Consider the following 20,938-nt stretch of genomic DNA (forward strand, 5'->3'; position numbering starts at 1 on the left):
GCCTCCGAGATGGGTTCTCCCAGATCCGCCTCCCACGCTAATCTAGACGGCTCCCGGAGATCATTCCACTGTTCCTGCATACAGTTATATAATTTGGTGACCAGCCTATTAGGCGACCGCGCGCAGCAGAGAGACTCCAGAGCGCGGAACTCCACCGGGGCCTCATCCGAACTCCACAAGCGGTTCCGCAAAAAAGAACGAACTCGGATCACATACATACGCTGAAGTGCCATGCACTCGCGACCAGCCAGCGATCATCCATCATCCAATCTCTCAACTCAGTTAGGCCAGCATCTCGGAGAAACCCACGTACTCCACCGTCACGATACAACTGCTCGTCAGCTATCGCCATTACCGGTAAGGAAGGAGCGAACGGGACCGAAACCCCGGACCGCCGCATTAACATACCCCACGCCCGCATCGTACATGCCACCGTGTCAATCCCCCACACCCGGGACGGTACACGTCCTCCGAATGCTCTCGCCAGGTCGTCCGGCCACACAGAGTCGCTCTCAGGCGCCAGGTGCGGCAGATAACGGATAGGATTCAGCCAGTAATACGCATAGTGCGCCTGAGCACATAGATAATACAGCTCCATATCCGGCGCAGCGAGCCCACCTAGTTCGAATGGCAACGTCAGCCTCTCCCATGAAATACGCGCGCGTCGGCCCGCCCATACCAGGCAGATCAGTGCTGAGCGCAGACGCCTCAGGTAACTTCTCGGAAGCGGGAGAGGGAGATTCACAAATAGGTACAAAAATTTCGGTAGAACTACCATCTTTGCAATAGCAATACGTCCTATCAATGAAAGCGGGAGGGTTCGCCAGGACTCTACCTTCCCCTCCAGCCACGTCAGAGCAGTGCCATAGTTAGCCAGCCACAGCTCCTCCACTTCACAACTCAGCTGTATACTCAAATACCGCACCGGTCCATCCGCCCATACCAGGGGGTATCGAGAGTCATACCGCTGCACCCTGGGGGTCAAAGGCAGCACCACTGATTTAGACCAATTAATATTAATACCTGAAAAGGTACCAAAACGCACGATCTCATCAAGTAGTGCATCCAGATTCTGGTCGGGATTCCGTACATATAATGCAATATCATCTGCATACAGAGATATCAATATTGGTCGCTGCCGGAATTGCAATCCTCTGTCGTTATAATTCTGTCGGAGCCGGGCCGCCAGGGGCTCCATTGCCGCAGCAAAAAGGAGAGGGGATAGCGGGCAACCCTGGCGTGTGCCGCGCGCAACAGGGAACGGGGCAGATACATTCCCATTAAGGCGCAATCTAGCAGTGGGCAATGTATACAGCAATCTAATCCAGCGGAGGAAGCGCGCACTAATTCCCACCCGACCCAACAGAGCGAACATATAGTCCCATGTCAAGGAATCAAATGCTTTAGCTGCGTCCAGGAAAACAGCTGCTGCATTGTCATCTTCTACCAGTGTTCCCGCTACCGCGAAAAAGGTGTGCAAATTGTGGCCAGTAGACCTTCCCGGGACAAAACCCGACTGATCCGGGAGCACCAAACTGGGGAGAAGAGGCTGTAGCCTCGCCGCAATCATCTTCGCTAGGATTTTGTTGTCAATATTTATCATGGAAAGCGGGCGGTACGAGTCGCATCGGGTCGGATCCTTTCCAGGCTTCAGGATTGTCACTATCAGTGCCTCCCGGAGCGAGGTCGGGAGCGACCCAGTCTCCAGGGCTTCTGCATAGACCTCCAATAGTCGAGGGGCTAATATATCCACATACTCTTTATAAAACGCAGAGGTTAGGCCATCCAGTCCAGGTGACCTCTCTCCAGGTAAGCCGCGTATGGCCGCAGTCACCTCCTCCACTGTGAATGGTTCATCTAAGTATTTCCTATGCACCTCATCAAACCATATTAACGCAATATCCTCAAAGGGCATCTGTGCATCAGTCACACCAGCTCCCATCGGAGCTGCATAGAGCCCAGCGTAAAACTCAGTGAACACCTGCATAATTCCTCCTGATCCCGACACACTCTCACCCCCTCCATCCATGACCTCAGAGACATAGTCATTGGCCCAAGGTTTACGAAGTAAAGCTGCCAATGTACGTCCAGCCCTTTCACCCTCCCCATACTGACGTGCGCGAGCCTTCCTCCCGAGGAAGCAAATTTCCCTAAGAGAAACCTCCTCATACAGCGATATCTCTTGGCGGATCTCCGCAAGGACTTCATTAGACCAGTTAGATTCCAGTCGTCTTTCCAGCTCAGCAAGCCGTGACTCAATTTCAGCCATCTCTCGTCTCAGTGTTTTAACTATACCGTGTTGTTTCGAGATACAAACCCCTCTGATAACAACTTTAAATGCCTCCCAAAGGGTTCCTGGGGACTCCACCGATCCCTGATTCTCTGCAAAGTACATTTTAATCGCCTCCCGCAGTGCCTCACGGAAGGCCGCATCGCGAAGCGCCCCCCCCCTAGGCAGCCGCCACATAATAGATCTACCTAGTTCAGTCGGTATCTTCAATTCCAGACACACCGGCGAGTGATCTGACAGCGTACGAGGAAGATGTTCAACCGCTCTAGTCCAGGCCAGCATGTCCCTGGAACCCAGCCAGCGGTCAATACGAGACCAGCTACCATGCACATAATTCAGACATGTACCCTCTCTCGCCACTCCATGCCGCTGCGGTCACAAGTCAACTAGCGCACCATCACGCGTCACGGCCTCCAAGGCCCTAGCCGCCGCAACATGTTGCATCCTGGCCTTACTCTCCCTGTCCAGCTTGGCATCAAGTACGACATTAAAATTTCCCCCCCCCCCCCCCCCCCCCCCCCAAAGCACCGCACCCGGCCCCAACTACTCCACCAGGCGCCACAGCTCCATGAAGAAACCTGGATCATCAACATTCGGCCCATACACAGTGACTAGGCGGCACGGCTTGTCCAGTAACACACCACTCATCAGTACATATCTGCCATTGGGATCTACCAGAACTTTTTTCGTTCGCCACTGCAGACCCTTGCGAATAAGTACTGCGACTCCACGGGAGTAACCCGAGTATGTTGAGCAATGCATCTCACCTACCCACCCAGATTTTAGTCTGTGTGTTGTGGACTTCACTAAGTGTGTCTCCTGAAGCATACATACATCAATTGCATGTCTCTTAACATATGCAGCCACAAGTTGAGCTTTCCTACTATCATTAAGCCCTCGTACATTCCAAGTCAAACATCTGATCCCAGATACTTCCTCACCTCTCGGCCCCATCCACAGTCAGCCAGTCTTGCACGCAAAGGCCAATCCCCACCTGCCATAAAGTTCGCAAGGAAACAAATAGAACATTCATACATAAATGAAGGGACAATACCCCACTAACATGTGAGAAACCCCCCACCCACTCAGGCCCCCCAATCGGACCCAACTAATTACCCACCCATCTTGGCCCCAAAACCCTCCTCGAAAACAAGAACAGTGAATAATAGGACTCATCCCAGGGGCTATGACCGGACTAGTATCTCTCCACCCAGATGGCATCGGGAGAGAGGGCCCATGGGCCAATCACCAGTCACTTAGCAGCCGGGACCAGGCAAGGAGCAGCTGGCGCGCCCCAGCAGTTCCAACAATGGTTATCAGGTCGATCGGAGCATATTAGTCATTGTCACTTAGGGCAGTGCCGTCACTGCCACGGCGCTCTGCGGTCTCCCGCTCCCTCGGCAGCTGTCGAGCAAACTTGGTCGCTTGTTTCAAGTCCGTGAAATAGTGCATCTTACCCTCATGTCGCACCCTCAGCTTGGCAGGATATAACAGGGCAAAGCTCACACCCGCCTGGGATAGCAGTCGCTTAACCGGCAGAAAGGCACGTCTCTGGGACTGCACACCAAGTGTATAGTCTGGGAAGAAATTTATTTCGGAGTTCTTATAAAGTAACGGACGTCTCTCCCTTGCCAGACGGAGTACAGCATCACGATCACGGTAGTTTAATAGACGTGCAATAATTGGACGTGGGGGAGTCCCCGGAGGGGGTCGGGGTCCCAAAGATCTGTGAGCTCTCTCAACCACCAGCATCCGAGAGAGCTCACCGCCGAACAACTCAGACAACATCTGTTCAATAAAGTCTTCCATTTGCCCCATATCGGTCGCCTCCGGCAGTCCCACAATTCGAATGTTATTGCGGCGTGATCTTGATTCCAAGTCCTCGTTCTTGTTACGTATGACCTCAAGGATTCGGTCCATACGTGCGATCTGTTCCCTGTCACCCCGGCGTGCATCCTCTATCTCAGATGTACGTGACTCCAAGGCCTCAAGCCTTGTGTCGTGATCATCTACGCGCGCCCTAATGCGGTCAAGCCGTTCGGTGACATGATCCAGTTTGGTGTCAATGCCCACCAGGCTGGCCTTAAGTTCCAAAAACATGGACTTCACCAATACCTCAGGGCTATCCTCTCCGTTCGGCTCCTCACAGGGCTGGGAGCTAGCAGCAGCGTTCTTTTTTTTCCCCCCCTTCGAAGGTAAGTTTGGCCTGACGTTGATCAGCCTTACCCATAGTTCCACCCTGCTTCAACACCTCCGACCAGGTCCAGGTAAGTAGAGCCAAGCAAAGGGAGGCCCAGACCCCAGCAACCTCTCCAGTTAACGCAGAGCTCACCGCGGGCTCCTGCTTCAGCAGCTGGGCTCGTCAAGTAACGGGATCTCAGAACATCGGCTTATCCTCACAGGCCCAATCAGCCCGCACTGCTCATCCGGGTAGTCGCCACTCGTACACCCTCCTTGGGCCACCGCAGTCACAGCCTTCACCGCCCTCCGCCGGGCCTCACTTCGTATCCCTGAGTTAGCGGCCCGAGGGGCCCGCCCGAATGATCAGTCCGTTTTCCCAGATACCAAGTAAATGAAGCTACGAACCTCGAGGGCCCCCTCAAGGCTTTGTCTCGACGGCTTGTCTCCTTACTGGCCTCCTCCTCGCCCGTTTAAGCCGCCGGGCCCAGAGATAGCTTCAGGGCCCGTCAGAGCCTCTTCCGCGTTAGCGCCACCAGGGCCAAGCTTATTGCAGGGCCGCGACGCGACCACGTCGCCGAATGGCCCCCAGGCGCAGTCTCGCACCCGATCACATACCTCCGGGAGCAGTCGCGGGCCTCAAGTCCACCCGCACGCTATGCACCTTGCCTAGCTCCACGCACGGCCACACTCCTCAGAAGCCGCCGCGGGCCTCCACGCTCGTCCGCTCGCACCACGTTCTAGCCGCGCGAGCACGGCCGTCAGCAGGCCCGCCTGCGTTCCTTCACTGCTGCTCCGACCGCTCCGCTGCTCCTGAGCCGCCGAAGGCAGCCCAGGGGCTTCTCTGAGCAGAGCGCGCCAGGCTTACGCCCGCCAGCACTGTCGGATATGAAAATAGTCGGATAAACGGCCCCGGGCCAGGCAGAGCCTCACAAAGTGACGGCCATCTTGCCCGGCGGTCAGGCCACGCCCCCCAGTTGGCAATGACTTTAACCCCCTTATAAGTCCCTAGTACCTAGGGCATGAGTGTTAAAGGGTTTACCAGGGCCTGAAGCACTGATTGTGCCACCCAGAGTAACCCAAGTAAACCGATGTGAGCAGGCCTGCCATTGCAGGCTGTAGGAGTAGTGAAAACTGCTCAAACTCGACATTGCCCACACCATGTGTGGCAAGTTCAAGCTCTGCATTTAATATATGCCAGTCACCACTAAAGTAGGTCTCACAAGCCCAGGATGCAGGGCATATCATATTCTATTAAACGTGTGGACATATGGGTGCAAGCATACATGTTCCTATAGTAGCCCTTTCAATTATAGGCTACTATGTGATCCATAGGATAACATGGGTTGGCACCCAGGCGTCCTGAGAAAGCCAACTGCATTATGGCTCAGTTGAAGTATGTCTCATTAAACCCGATTTGAATCCGAAGTCAGATTCAATGTGGCATGCACTCAGGTGGCTACCTTAGAGTCTGCCCACCTGGTTGCCCCAGCGTTCCTGTGCCCTGGCTGACAGCAGCTGCTGCTTCCAAGACAGGATTCTGACACCCCTGCAAAGGAAACAGTCCCAGCAATCAAAAACAAAGACCGGCCTCGGCAGGAGGTGCCACCTCCTTTCCTGGCAGGAAGGCGAATGAAGTTGAAGCTCACCGCCTCTGGTATGCAAGTAGGCTGTCACACTGAGGAGGACAAAGCCACATTCTGCCGCTGCACACGGGCAGGCAGGTAGTCGGGCAGCGTACACCCCTAGAAGTTTTGCCACTCCTCTCGGGTGGGCTATCTGGTCTGTACAGCCAAAGATGAGTTTTGCAATCTTGCAAAATAGAGGTTTCAAGGTAGGAAAGATGATACACAACCCTGAATGTGGTCACCTCAGGGGCAGATTAGCCACAGAGACTAGTAGCCCATTGGATACTTGGCCCCACACTCATAACACATGTAAATCTAGGATTTAAGGGGCACCCTTGACACCATACCTACTATCTCCTGTGAATTGCGACCAAGGCCAAAGAGGAGACCCATGTCTGCATTTCCAGGACTCCACAAAGAAAAGGGTGCAGAGCTCTGCACCTGTGGCAGCCACCCTGCTGCACCTGCACAACTACGATTTGTCCCGCACCAGACGCCGGTTCCAAAAGGAAGGAGAACCCCTCTGCAACCGAAAAATCAGCAGAACTCCCTTGAGCTAGAGGTATTAATAGCCTGCAGGTTGAAACCGCACTCCCTGGACCAAGAAGTTACTGGCCATCAGCCCTCCGTGGGATCACCCAAATGTACATGGTCTAGTGGCTACTAGGAAACCTAGTCCTGACCTCCAGCAAGTTTGTCAACTAATGCTTTCCCCCCAAAAGTCAAAGTATTCAAGCGCTGTTTGGTGTTGCCAGGTTTACCGGTGGCCAGTCTGGCTACTTACCCCTTTGTTCGATGTTGCACCTCAAGGGAACACCCCTGCGACTTCCACTGTGCACCTCAGGAGCTCTGTTGTCTAGTTTTCACATGTGCTTTCTCACCAGCACTGTCTTAGTAGTAAATCCAGCGCCCGCAGCTCATGTTCAGCACCAAGGTTAGCCAAGCACACCTCTGCACCGAGACACCTGAGCTAGGTAGAATTGTTTTGCCTGGTGAATCCTGGTCCAGGGTCCCGAACAAAGTTAACCTCCACTGGGCTCCCCCAGAACTCGACCTGCAAGTGACAGTGTCACAAGTGAGTTTTTCAGTACCAACAGCTCCCACATTCAGCACCAAGGTAATTTACATATCTTCCATGTTGGTGCTTTGAAATGCTTAATACATGTTCCTCTAGTAGAGCCTGACTGCGATTTGCCAAGCTACCAGGCCAGAGCTAAGGATTTATTAGAGTGAATCCAAAGGACCCAATTTTTGGTATTGTGAGTATTACATAGTAAGATTTACCCAGCCTCACTGCATAATACTCCATTTCTTTACACTTTCTAACTTTCTGTTCTGTGAGCTAAATTACTACAGTTGCACGACATTCGTAAGTATTTGTAAAAGTGTATTTAGTTCTTGTGTTTTTAGTCCCGTTTCTAAAAAAACAAAAAAATGCTATTTTCTAGGTGGTTGAGAAAATACCTCCTGAGGTTGTGGTATTATTATTAAATATAATTTTAATTGCTTGCTTGTAGGAGTTAATGGGCTAGCTTAATTAGGCAAGTGGGTGTGGTGAAAAGTAAGCCATGGCATGTTATGGCATATTTATTTTAATATGTAGTGTGGTAGAAGTAGATGTGCTTGTGTTTTATTCTGACTGTCAATGGTATGAGCCTTTCTGTTCCATCCTGCGTAGTTCTTATGGAATCTGCACTATTTCTTTTTTTTTTTAGATAATTACATTATCGTTGGGGAAGCTGAACTGTTGTTTGGTAGGTTTTACTTGAGCATGGACTATTCCATTAAACTTAGCTGAGTATCTGTAAAAATAAAAAAGTATTTCATTTGTTTGTACTGCCCTAAGATGTAACATTCACTCCCTTTCTGAAACAGAACTTTGTTAACTGAGTAGAGCGCTCGCGTGCTGTCTCTCTCCCCCCCACTCCCCCCCCTTTTGTAGTACATCTTCTGAGCATCTCATACTATCTCCCATGCACCCTTCTAACTGGAATTTCTCTCGGCTTCCACACTCGGTCTACTATGTGTCCTGCTAAATTTTCTGCCAGCCCTGCATACTGAGCTTTATGGAAGCTCCAGTGTGGAACCACCCATTCTCTTGTTCATCAACTTAGCTGCTGCACTTTCTTCTTTGGCTTACTTTTTTTTCCCTTCCTTGCTGTCCCATATTGTATACTGTCTTAGTCCTCAGTACAGGCTTGGGCACCAACCGTCCAAATTCTCATCATATTATGATTACCAGGCCTCTAGCTGTTTATACTCTCTTCCTGCATGCTCTAAAAACACCCCACGTATTTAAATCCCCATATTTCATCTGCCTCACTAAAACCTGGTATTTTAGGGTTTTCAGTCACATTCCCTTCACAGTCTGCCACCACCAGCCTTTCTGGTCTGATACCTTCTACTGTACCATTCAGTTTGTGGACATCTTTCACAAGCGCGTGTTTACTTCCACTCATTTCTTCTGCACACCCTCGGTCTGATTCATGTTGACCTAACTTCCTTCACAGCTCTTTAACAACTCCTCTTTCTTTGACTGATATACCTCTGTGTTCATTTTGGTTTTCAACTTCGAGAGCTCTACCTAACGTTTTGGTATACGTCCCCCTCTGAAGCTTCAGAATAGCAAATATCCAAAATCCCAAATGTTTGCTTCACATATCGTAAAAGAAATGAAGATAATCATCTGTTGTGAAGTCGAAATGTAATATCTTATTGTCACCAAAGTTTTTAAAAAGAAGTTCCAGATCACCAAATAAATGCTGATCGGTTTACTTCGTCCTTGATTCTTCATTGTTGTTCAGAACCATTACAGACGAACAAATCCATGCAGCTTTATTGGCTTTCGTGCTGAAAACATGACGATTACACCAGCCTCAATATAATCTTCGATGCTGGCATCCTGTTTTTCCTCAGCAACTGATTAAGGTCGGCGTACATGGCTTTCTCTGTGTATCTAGTGAAACCGAAGCACTTGGTGCCGATTCATGCAGTCTGCTGATTAAGTTGATTATTGCTTCTTTTATACTGTAGTAGGGTTCAACGCTCAGAAGAGCTTGTTGAATTTCAGTTCAAAGGGGCACTTTCCAGGGAAAAAAAGTGGCAAATGTAGCAATGGTGGAACTGGTCTAATGTGATATTTGCCCAAGTATGTATTTTCCACAATCCGTATTCGTTTTAGGTAAGCGTCACCAACCTACAAAACATGGTGTAGACCAAAGGATCGAACTGCTTTCCCTTATCGATTCCCTGTTTGAGGTTCGCCATCCTATTTTCTGCATTAGAGTGTTTTCCTTTTTTAGTTTCCCTCTCATTTTGCTTGTGCTGCTTAATATTGCACCCTGCGTACATATGAGACTGGAGTAGCAGAAGTTAAGCAAGGAATGCCTGGCACATTTTCAAGTGAACTCCTGATAGTTTGAAACGTTTAATGAGGGAAGTCATGGGGGATTTTGAAAAGCTGCCAGCGCGCGTCACACTCCTTGGATGCTGATGGTTTTGAGTGATGTGTATGGGATAGACGGGGTGTCGCGTGTTTGGGCAACATTGGGGCCTAACTCTTGGAAGGAGGAGCATACAGCCCCTTGTACTTTAAGACCTTGCAAGGCTGGATAGAAAGCTAGCTGGGTTTGAGATAGGTTGTACTAGTTTTGGAGTAACTAGAACATGTTAATGCTTATCTGTTGCGCAACCACTGGCGTGGTTGACAAAATGGAGGAGTTACTGTTTGAAAAGGATAGTGTCATAGAGGAACGGCAGTCCTTGTTTCAGTCAGGGCCAACTATGTAAGAGCAAGAATCTCTGGAAATAATTGATAAAATCTTCTCAGACTTCAAAGGTTCTCGACTGCCATTTGGGCTGAACGTTGCAATTACATTGGAAAAAGGATCGGGCTTCTAAACCTAAATGTTGAATTGTATGTAGAGACCTGAGGCAGTTGAAATAATTGATAGCCCGTGATGGGAACAAAATAAAAAGGGGATGTGGTAACCACCCTCAGCCACTGAAGCCTAAAGTTCAGAGAACCACTTAGTGTTTTCTTTACATTGTATGTGGAATCATGTATGCATAGTGGTCTCTTAATATCCAGAAGGGTCATGTTTTAGCAGAGATGTTGGAGGACAATAAGGAATCTGATGTGGCAAATGGGTTGCCCAGTAGATTGTTGAGATGTTTCCTGTGGCTGTGATCCTCGTACATTAATTACTGTTAACTCTTTTCAAAGAGTCCTACAATCCAAGCAGCATAAAGATGTTGATGGCTATTGAAATTCATGCATTAACAATATTCAATGAAAGTGCTAAAAGTTCAACAGACTGCATATGTGTTGGAAATGTTCTTTTTTTTATATTGTTTTTTACGAATGTATCATATATTATTTTGTCAATACTAACAACATAAGTCTTATTTTTTAAGCAGCCCTGTGTCCTTAAAAAAAAGTTAGTTTTATTCGTACTTAACCCGGGCACTGAGAATGGATTTCTTCTCCCCAAGGCTTTTATTCAGTTTTTTTCATTAGCATGCATCATACAAGCAGGTATGTTTGTGCCTAGAAGATGATAGTTTTTCATTGGTATGGGCTCATTCTTTGCTTAATGTTCTTATGCTTAAGGGGAGGCCCATTTAGGACCAAAAGAAAGTAATGTTACAGTGGAACACAAAAACACTCAATTTTCAGAGTAGGTCGAAGGATACCCACAAATGGGAAGGCATTGGATTCCAGTGTCATTTGGTCATTGAAGCTCAGACGCAGGTTATGTAACAAACATATACCCAATGTTGTGTGCATAGTATCCCCTACGGAAGTTTGACACTTCTAAAACACCTAGAGCCCTCGTCATGGGGGACTGTAATTTGGGTGTAAATGTAAGTTAAGTTCTGCTCGTATGTGAAACACAGTTTTGCTTTGTTGGCTAGAAAGATCTTTGGAGTATAGATCTTGATTGGGATAAAAAAATGGCTGTGGGGTATCATAAAGGTCCTAGGTTAGTACTGCACATCCAAGCGCCTTCTCAAAACAAAACAAGCATTGGTAAATGCAGTAGGTTTCGCCAATGTGATTATTAATAATTAGATTATTTTGTGCCCACAAACTGAATTAAATCCACCTTCAGAAAGAGGTTCCTAAGATACAGAATCCCAGAAGAAAACAATACGCAAAAAGTAAAATACAAAAAGAAAAGGAAAGCCAACAGACACAAGCCCTACTAACCAAATCGGAGATTGTGTAACCACTTTTAATATTTATTACATGATGAATACAAACATATCATTATTCAATCTACACAGATAATATCAAAATTGTTCTATATATCCTGGGACACAAAACACTAAAAAATATATACATTCATACAATGTCAATCATACGAATAAAAAGAAACAGACCGGACAAACGGTCCAACTCAAGGACAAAGGCACGTATGATGTATCCCCCTTTAAGCTAACTTCTCCCAAAAAAACTAACTGCTATAAGGCAACATTGAGCCAAAAAAGTCCAGAGAGGCGAAAAAATTACATATATATGTTAGAGTCCTCTATTTTGAAGATAATGTCTGTGTAGCAGGAGAGGTTTCTTATTCGTTGAAAGGATTATTATACTCTAATCATAACTCGCAATGTCCAATGTGTACCATCTTTGTCCAAACCAGTGGTATCTTTGTCCAGGTCAATGGTGCCCACATCTTTCACATTTAGGAAGGTAAGATAACTGCAGAAAGAGCATCAGAAAGCATGTTTAGTACAGTAAGATTTTAAACGGAATCACACTTACTTGAACTTTCCATGGTAGGCATAACCTAGTGCTGTTATGGTGCTGCATTTGCTGAAAGCAATGACCTCCCCCCTCAGTGACATCACTGGGTTGTGCAGTGCATGCTACAGAGGTGTGTGTGTGGAATTGCCGATCGAAGAGTGTGAGCCATGGTCTTAGATCACAAGAACACCTGCCACTGCTGAAAAAGAGTGCAGTGATAAAACTGTTATGCCCATTACTCTATCTGCTTTATCTTGCATGCTAATTCATACCAGATTGCTAAGAAAACACTAAGTGCCCAAGCAGCTAAAGGTACCCTGACTCTAGAAGGAATGAAAGTGTGCAGGTAGTGTCCAGTCCCTAAAAAGCATGAGCCGTAATCCTAAACACACTTGGCATTTGGAGAGCCCTGAAATCCACTGCTTCCTTTAATACAAAAACAGGATTCTAGAAGCATGATGACATATGCACATGTTTATTAGTGAGCGTCGCATGCGGAAATGCAAAGGAGAAAACAAGCATTGATTTTTGCTCAGAATCACCGATTGTAGAGCGGAGGCCGTGACAAAAACCTGTTTCCTATGTTGCAAAATCGCCAATAAAATGTAGCAGTAGAAAGCTGATGGGAGCTTCATGTCGCGACAACCGACCGCACGGGAGTGTTCCTACTGTCTGTAATTAAAACAAGATGGCTAGTTAGCACTTCTTTGGAATGCAAAATTGAAATGCCTTCACATTATGCGTTCTAAAGCAGTGCCGGCCATCTTGTTGTTTTCCTCTACATATGACCATTCTGAGCGACTGTAAGGAATCCGTGGCCTTAGTTGACAACGTTATCTGCCTTCTCGCTGTGCGCAAAGGTATCTTTTTATTTTTTATTTTTTTTATTTAATTTAGGAAATTCCATTAAAACACGTACGCTTCCAACATAACATCTAGTTTTAATAAGCCCTTTGCTGCACTGCACAATGTGTATGCGGTGTCCTTATGTAATGACAAGCCCTTCGCTGCCACCGTGCGGTGTGTACACCATATCCGAATGTAATGCAGCTAGTACTCCTGCAAAGCTCTCCAATACTGGGAACGACAAAGAGAAGCAGGAAACAGTTAAAACAAGCACAGTGTGAAGGAGGCTGGACTGGCTTGTAGTGAGTACCTAGGGGTAATTGCACCTTGCACCAGGCCCAGTTATCCCTTATTAGTGTATAGGGTGTCTAGCAGCATAGGCTGATAGATAATGGTAGCTTAGCAGAGAAGCTTAGGCTGAACTAGGAGACGAGTGAAGCTCCTACAGTACCACTTAGTGTCATATGCACAATATCATAAGAAAACACAATACACAGATATTCTAAAAATAAAGGTACTTTATTTTTATGACAATATGCCAAAAGTATCTCAGTGAGTACCCTGAGTATGAGGATAGCAAATATACACAAGATATATGTACACAATACCAAAATATGCAGTAATAGTATTAGAAAACAGTGCAAACAATGTATAGTTACAATAGGATGCAATGGAGACACATAGGGATAGGGGCAACACAAACCATATACTCCAAAAGTGGAATGTGAATCACGAATGGACCCCAAACCTATGTGACCTTGTAGAGGGTCGCTGGGACTATTAGAAAATAGTAAGGGTTAGAAAAATAGCCCACCCCAAGACCCTGAAAAGTTAGTGCAAAGTGCACTAAAGTTCCCCAAAGGACATAGAAGTCGTGATAGGGGAATTCTGCAGGAAAGACACAAACCAGCAATGCAACAACGATGGATTTCCAGTCGAGGGTACCTGTGGAACAAGGGGACCAAGTCCAAAAGTCACAAGCAAGTCGGAGATGGGCAAATGTCCAGGAAATGCCAGCTGTGGGTGCAAAGATGCTGCTACTGGACAGTAGAAGCGTAGGTTTCTGCAAGAACGACAAGGGCTAGAGACTTCCCCTTGGAGGACGGATCCCTCACGCCGTGGAGAGTCGTGCAGAAGTGTTTTCCCGCCGAAAAACCGCCAACAAGCCTTGCTAGCTGCAAATCGTGCGGTTAGTGCGGTTAGTGTTTTTGGATGCTGCTGTGGCCCAGGAGGGACCAGGATGTCGCCAATTGCGTCAGGGGACAGAGGGGGTGTCGAGCAAGACAAGGAGCCCTCTCAGCAGCAGGCAGCACCCACAGAAGTGCCAGAAACAGGCACTATGAGGATGGTGAAACGGTGCTCACCCGAAGTCGCACAAAGGAGTCCCACGTCGCCGGAGAACAACTTAGGAGGTCGTGCAATGCAGGTTAGAGTGCCGTGGACCCAGGCTGGACTGTGTACAAAGGATTTCCGCCGGAAGTGCACGGAGGCCGGAGTAGCTGCAAAAGTCACGGTTCCCAGCAATGCAGTCTGGCGTGGGGAGGCAAGGACTTACCTCCACCAAACTTGGACTGAAGAGTCACTGGACTGTGGGAGTCACTTGGACAGAGTTGCTGGATTCAAGGGACCTCGCTCGTCGTGCTGAGAGGAGACCCAAGGTACCGGTGATGCAGTTCTTTGGTGCCTGCGGTTGCAGGGGGACGATTCCATCGACCCACGGGAGATTTCTTCGGAGCTTCTAGTGCAGAGAGGAGGCAGACTATCCCCACAGCATGCACCACCAGGAAAACAGTTGAGAAGGCGGCAGGATCAGTGTTACAGAGTTGCAGTAGTCGTCTTTGCTACTATGTTGCAGTTTTGCAGGCTTCCAGCGCGGTCCGCAGTCGATTCCTTGGCAGAAGGTGAAGAGAGAGCTGCAGAGGAACTCGGATGAGCTCTTGCATTCGTTATCTAAGGAATCCCAAGAGACAGAGACCCTAAATAGCCAGAAAAGAGGGTTTGGCTACCTAGGAGGGAGGATAGGCTAGCAACACCTGAAGGAGCCTATCAACAGGAAGCTCTGACGTCACCTGATGGCACTGGCCACTCAGAGCAGTCCAGTGTGCCAGCAGCACCTCTGTTTCCAAGATGGCAGAGGTCTGGAGCACACTGGAGGAGCTCTGGGCACCTCCCAGGGGAGGTACAGGTCAGGGGAGTGGTCACTCCCCTTTCCTTTGTCCGGTTTCGCGCCAGAGCAGGGCTAAGGGGTCCCTGAACCGGTGTAGACTGGCTTATGCAGAAATGGGCACCAAATGTGCCCATGAAAGCATTTCCAGAGGCTGGGGGAGGCTACTCCTCCCCTGCCTTCACACCATTTTCCAAAGGGAGAGGGTGTAACACCCTCTCTCAGAGGAAGTCCTTTGTTCTGCCATCCTGGGCCAGGCCTGGCTGGACCCCAGGAGGGCAGAAGCCTGTCTGAGGGGTTGGCAGCAGCTGCAGTGAAACCCCGGGAAAGGCAGTTTGGCAGTACCAGGGTCTGTGCTACAGACCACTGGGATCATGGGATTGTGCCAACTATGCCAGGATGGTATAGAGGGGGCAATTCCATGATCATAGACATATTACATGGCCATATTCGGGGTTACCATTGTGAAGCTACATATAGGTAGTGACCTATATGTAGTGCACGCTTGTAATGGTGTCCCCGCACTCACAAAGTCCGGGGAATTGGCCCTGAACAATGTGGGGGCACCTTGGCTAGTGCCAGGGTGCCCACACACTAAGTAACTTAGCACCCAACCTTTACCAGGTAAAGGTTAGACATATAGGTGACTTATAAGTTACTTAAGTGCAGTGTAAAATGGCTGTGAAATAACGTGGACGTTATTTCACTCAGGCTGCAGTGGCAGGCCTGTGTAAGAATTGTCAGAGCTCCCTATGGGTGGCAAAAGAAATGCTGCAGCCCATAAGGATCTCCTGGAACCCCAATACCCTGGGTACCTCAGTACCATATACTAGGGAATTATGAGGGTGTTCCAGTAAGCCAATGTAAATTGGTAAAATTGGTCACTAGCCTGTTAGTGACAATTTGAAAGAAATGAGAGAGCATAACCACTGAGGTTCTGATTAGCAGAGCCTCAGTAAGACAGTTAGGCATCACACAGGGAACACATACCTATAGGTCACAAACTTATGAGCACTGGGGTCCTGACTAGCAGGGTCCCAGTGACACATAACAACCATACTGAACACATAGGGTTTTCACTATGAGCACTGGGCCCTGGCAAGCAGGATACCAGTGAGACAGTGAAAACACCCTGACATACACTCACAAACAGGCCCAAAGTGGGGGTAACAAGGCTAGAAAGAGGCTACTTTCTCACACAGTGCACCAGCTGAAATAGAAGGCCAAAGGAATGAAGAAAAGGGATAACCAAAGGGGAGGAGACACCGGGTCTGATGGGAGTTGTAGCCAGGAGCGGGCCAGTGTAGGATAATGGTCCCGTTTTGCAGACTAAAAAGGAAGACCTCGGCGTATGTAGTAGCAGGTGTGTTAAAAGTGAGCGATACCGCGCTGCTGCACTATTGGCCAAAGTGAATAAGAACAAGGGAGAGCGAAACTCTGCAAGACACAAAAAAAATGTTTTCCCCAAAAGCAGATGAAAACAGTACTTTGCTCCTATCAGTGTCCCGCGGCCAAACACACAAGCAACAACAAGAAGTAGTATGCTACGGCCAATAGAATTGGACGAAAACTAAGTGGCAACCACAGGAACCAGTGAAAAGCAAGGGGGCAGGATGTAAGCCCTTTTAAGAGGTATATTAACTATAGATTTCACAAGCACATCGCAAGTAAAACTTTTTTTTTTAAAAGGGGGGGGGGGGGGCGGCCGTAGTCCTTGATTTAGCATGGCGCGGGACCTTTTCACTTAAATATTTTCTTGAATGTTCCTTCACTTATTTGTATTTGCTTATTAAATTTATAAGGTGCTTTCACCAAAATAACATACAGTACTGCAGTACTTAAACTAATGGTATAATGTATAGGTAAAATAGACAATTATACATGCTGCCCAGTAAACATTGTAGCATGAGAGATGACTCGGAATAATAGAGGAGGGATGAAAATAAGAAAGATCATATATCCATTTGTTTGCAGAGCGAAGAATGCTGAGTTTTATTCAAGTTCAAAAGGGGAGCCAAGGAGTTGGAGCCAGAAACTGAGAAATATGGACAAGTTTGTAAAGGAGGAAAGCAAAGGAATTGCGAACAAGTGAACATGAGAACATTGAACAGGAAGACCAACAAGAAGTCAATAGAACAAAATGATGAGGATTTTAGTGGACTGAAAGTAACAAGTGGCAGAGTCAAACGGGTTATATTCAGTGAGAACGCTTGCAGATACGGGCATGCAGACGTTTTCATCCAATCGCTAATCAAGAAAAGCCAGACCTGTTGTCTTTGCCATTGCTTTGTCCTGGTCCTGATGTTGTTTCGGGTGTGGTATAGGTGGTGATATTACTGATATATGTGGGTTGAATTAGTAGTGTTATCGAGGTGGGGTGTGGGATATGTGGCTGTGGTATTGTAGATATTAGTGATAATAGGTGGCAGTAAAGGTTTTTTGGTGGAATTGGTTGTATTAGTGCTGGCATTGGTTGTAGTATAGTATTGGTGTGTAATATTGGGGTAATATTCCTGGTGGAGTGGTATTGAGTGGTGTTGAGCTAATGGTAATAGTAGTGGTGATTGTAGGCGGCTGGTCTGGTTTGTAGTGGGTACCTAAGGTACTTGCACCTTATACCAGGTGCAGTTATCCCATATCAGTGAAATGTAGACGGTGTCTAGAAGCCAGGCTCTCTAGGGGTAGTGTGGATGAGCAGCCAAGGCCTAACTAGGAGACGTGCAAAGCTCATGCAATACCACTGTAGTCACACAGTACTCACACACATGAAAGAAAATACTCAGTGTTACAAAAGTAAAGGTACTTTATTTTGGTGACACAAATGCCAAAAATACCATACCGACTATACCTCCTTAGCAGGTAAGTAATACAAAAATTATATACACTAGTATGCAGAAATAGCTGTAAAAACAAAAAACTATGTAAATAGTGAAAATCACAAGAGTTAGAAATGGGCATAGGGGAAACACAAACCATATACTAAGAAAGTGGTATGCGAAAGTCTGTTTCCCACCTAGGCAAGTGTAGTGTGTATAGGGGTGCTGGGAGTATTAGAAAACACCAAAGGTAAGTATTTGAACCCACCCCAGAGCCCAGGAAAGTAGGATTAAATCACAGTAACTTTACTAGAGCACACAAGAACGTGTGATAGAAGAGTTTGCAAGAACCAGAAGAGACTGCAAGACACCAACAATGGATTCCTGGACCTGAAGACCTGTGGAAGAAGGGGGCCAAGTCCAAGAAGCACTGAAGAGTCTAGGGAGAACAGAAGCCCCCGCTAACCCGGATGAAGGTGCAAAAGAGGAACCACCGGTGAAAAACAAAAGTCAGTACTGCATCCAAGAAGACAGATGCGGGTTCCTGGTTGGTGCAGAAGATGTCCCATGCCGGATGGATGATTGCAGTCTGGTTTGCATTGCTGGATTCTGCCAACACGCCTCGGCACACGTAGAGCTCGCGGTTAGTGGAAAATGGCGCTGCCTGGGACCAGGAGGGGACCTAGTGGACTGTACCTAGGAGGGAGAGTCAGAGAGGGGCTCACAGCAACTCAGAGAGCCCTCAGAAGACGAGGCAGCGCGCACAGGAGTCCCACAGCATGGGGACAAAGAAGGTGCTAAAGGAGGCCCACGCAGCACTACAACAAAGGGTCCCACGCCTCTGGAGAACCATGCAGGAAGCTGTGCGTTGCAGGAAGGAGTGCAGGGAGCCAGAGCTGCACAGTGCACAAAGAAGTTTGCAGAAGGATGCCAACAAGCCTTGGCAACTGCAAAACATGTGTGGGGAGGCAAGCTCTTACCTCCACCAAAGTTGGATGTCTGGACCACTTCAGTCCAGCACTGTGATGCAGTATCCATGCAGCTTGTCAGGAGAGGGGTCCCACTCCCACACAACCAGTCATCGTTGCAGATAGGCACCTGCTGAAGCAGGGGATCGACTCCTACACTCCAAGGGAGATTCCTTTGTTCTTCTTGTGTACTCTGAAGACAGGCTGTTCTCTGAGGATGCACGACTGGGAAACAGTTGCAGTTGCTGGCAGGAGCTGAAGATAAAATGTTGCAGAAGTGGTCTTTGCTTCTTTGTTGCAGTTTGCATCTGTACCCTCCAGGAACTCTACAGTTTCTTCAGTTAGAAGGTGACGTGAAGGATACAGAGGGTTCCTAATGGAATCTTGCAATCCCAATCTGAAGAACCACCCGAGACAGACCCTAAATAGACCTGAAAGGGGGATTGGACAACTAAACAGGTAAGCACCTATCATGGGAGGGCTCTGATGTCATCTGCTGGCACTGGCCACTCATATACTCCCAGAGTGCCCTGCGAACTTGGAATCCAAGATGCAAAAGCCAAGGGACCCTCTGGAGGAGCTCTGAGCACTACCCGCAGGGTGGTGATAGACAGGGGAGTGGTCACTCCCCTTTCCTGTGTCCACTTTTGTGCCAGAGCAGCAACTGGGGGTCCCTGAACTGGTGTAGACTGGATTATGCAAGGAGGGCACCATCTATGCCCTTCAAAGCATGTCCAGAGGCTTGGGGAGGTTGCCCCTCCCAAGGCTGTAACACCTAATTCCAAAAGGAGAGGGTTTAACACCCCTCTCCCAAAGGAAATCCTTTGTTCTGCTTCTTGGGCTTGAGCTGCTCAAGCAGCAGGAGGGCAGAACCCTGTCTGAGAGGTGGCAGCAGCTGGGGCTGCCTGGAAAACCTCAGAAGGCCGGAATGGCAATACTGGGGGTGTCCTCTAAGGAGCCCTCAGAGTGCATGGAATCATACAAAAGCATTGGGGTGTGATTCCAACATGTTTGATACCAAACATGCCTATGTTCAGAGTTACCAATATAGAGTTGGACATAGGTAGTGACCTATGTTGAGTACCCACGTAAAACGGCGTCCCCGCACTCACGAAGTACAGAAAAATGGTCGTGGGTGCACGTCTGCTAGTGCAGGGGTGCCCTCACACACAGGTACTCTGCACGCTGCCTTCAGGGCTGGAGGGCCGGCAGTAGCCAAAATAAAATATCCAAACCAGCGTAAAATAAATATCCAGACCAATAAAACTTCTGCAGGCGAATTATCTAAAACTATATTTTAAGGCGATGTTTCTCATTATCATGGGCGTGATCCCATGCTAATGAAAGAAACCATGTGCCTCTGTGTTGTATTTGAGCGTGGGTGCAGAGGGAAAGAAATCGTCACAAGGTGCATTGGTTGTGTGCCACAAAGATGTGGCGTAAACTGCAAACGGGATAGTGCACCCCAACTGTATTATCTCTTTTTAGCCACTGTTGTGCCATGTGAGTGAGATGGTAAAGTGATTTGCCTAAAATCACACAATATGTTAAAGCCTTTAAAAAACGGCTTGCTGCGCAGCCCTATTCTTTTCCTAGATTTGTACTCCTGGCCTGCAGACCACCTTCCACATCTACGGCAAATGTTTGACTTGCAGTCTTCTTTGCTCAAATCTATACGTACATGTTCTACAGTTACACACAGTGGTACTACCAATAAGAACGGGCATCGTTACAGAACCCCTTTGCAAAAAACAAAATGAGACCTATTATGGACCACGGCCTTTTGATAAAATAATGCTGACATTAAATACATTTAGCAAAACACTTCCCCAGGGTGCATGAACAATGTCATCTATCTGGGAATGCTTCTTATTCTCCGGTTGCACGAACAAGTAAGCCTGGAGTGAAACGAAATATATTGCTGAGAAGTGAGATTTGTCACATAAAGGCAGAAGCTGAGCACATTGGTACTTGAAATGATAGTGCCACCGTTCTGCACTAAATTATTTTTCTTTACCTCCTCAGAACCAATAAAACTTAAAGCAACATAGCGACCTCAGTGCTACTGACAATGAGATAGAGCATTTGTATCGGTTCATCATCATTTCCACTGATGTAATATATCAAAAAATATACAGATGATGTCTACAGGCCCACAGTCCTTATCCACTATGTCTCCCCCTGGGCCGAGAACAGATTTGCGGTGAGGGGGAACCCACTTGTCTTTCGGCCTTGATGCCCGTGGTACCTTTCGCATACAGTTCCAACTGTTCTTTGCAGTATACAATTTTCAAGA

The 20,938-nt window shown here is 47.7% G+C and overlaps 1 protein-coding gene across 3 annotated transcripts in view; it reads left to right on the plus strand.

Moving 5' to 3' along the window:
• Nucleotides 1-20,938, plus strand: part of LOC138279996 (MARVEL domain-containing protein 3-like) — a 289,596-nt gene that overhangs the window by 265,052 nt on the left and 3,606 nt on the right. For 2 of the 3 annotated variants that reach the window (XM_069219446.1, XM_069219445.1), the window contains one exon: nucleotides 7,812-7,850. The exons of the other annotated variant lie outside the window; for it this stretch is intronic. In XM_069219446.1, coding sequence (XP_069075547.1) covers nucleotides 7,812-7,850 — 39 coding nt within the window. The remainder of the gene's footprint in view (nucleotides 1-7,811; nucleotides 7,851-20,938) is intronic. 3 annotated transcript variants of the gene reach the window in all.

The sequence above is a fragment of the Pleurodeles waltl genome, chromosome 2_2 (genome assembly GCF_031143425.1).
Source record: "Pleurodeles waltl isolate 20211129_DDA chromosome 2_2, aPleWal1.hap1.20221129, whole genome shotgun sequence".
NCBI classification, from domain to species: Eukaryota; Metazoa; Chordata; class Amphibia; order Caudata; family Salamandridae; genus Pleurodeles; species Pleurodeles waltl.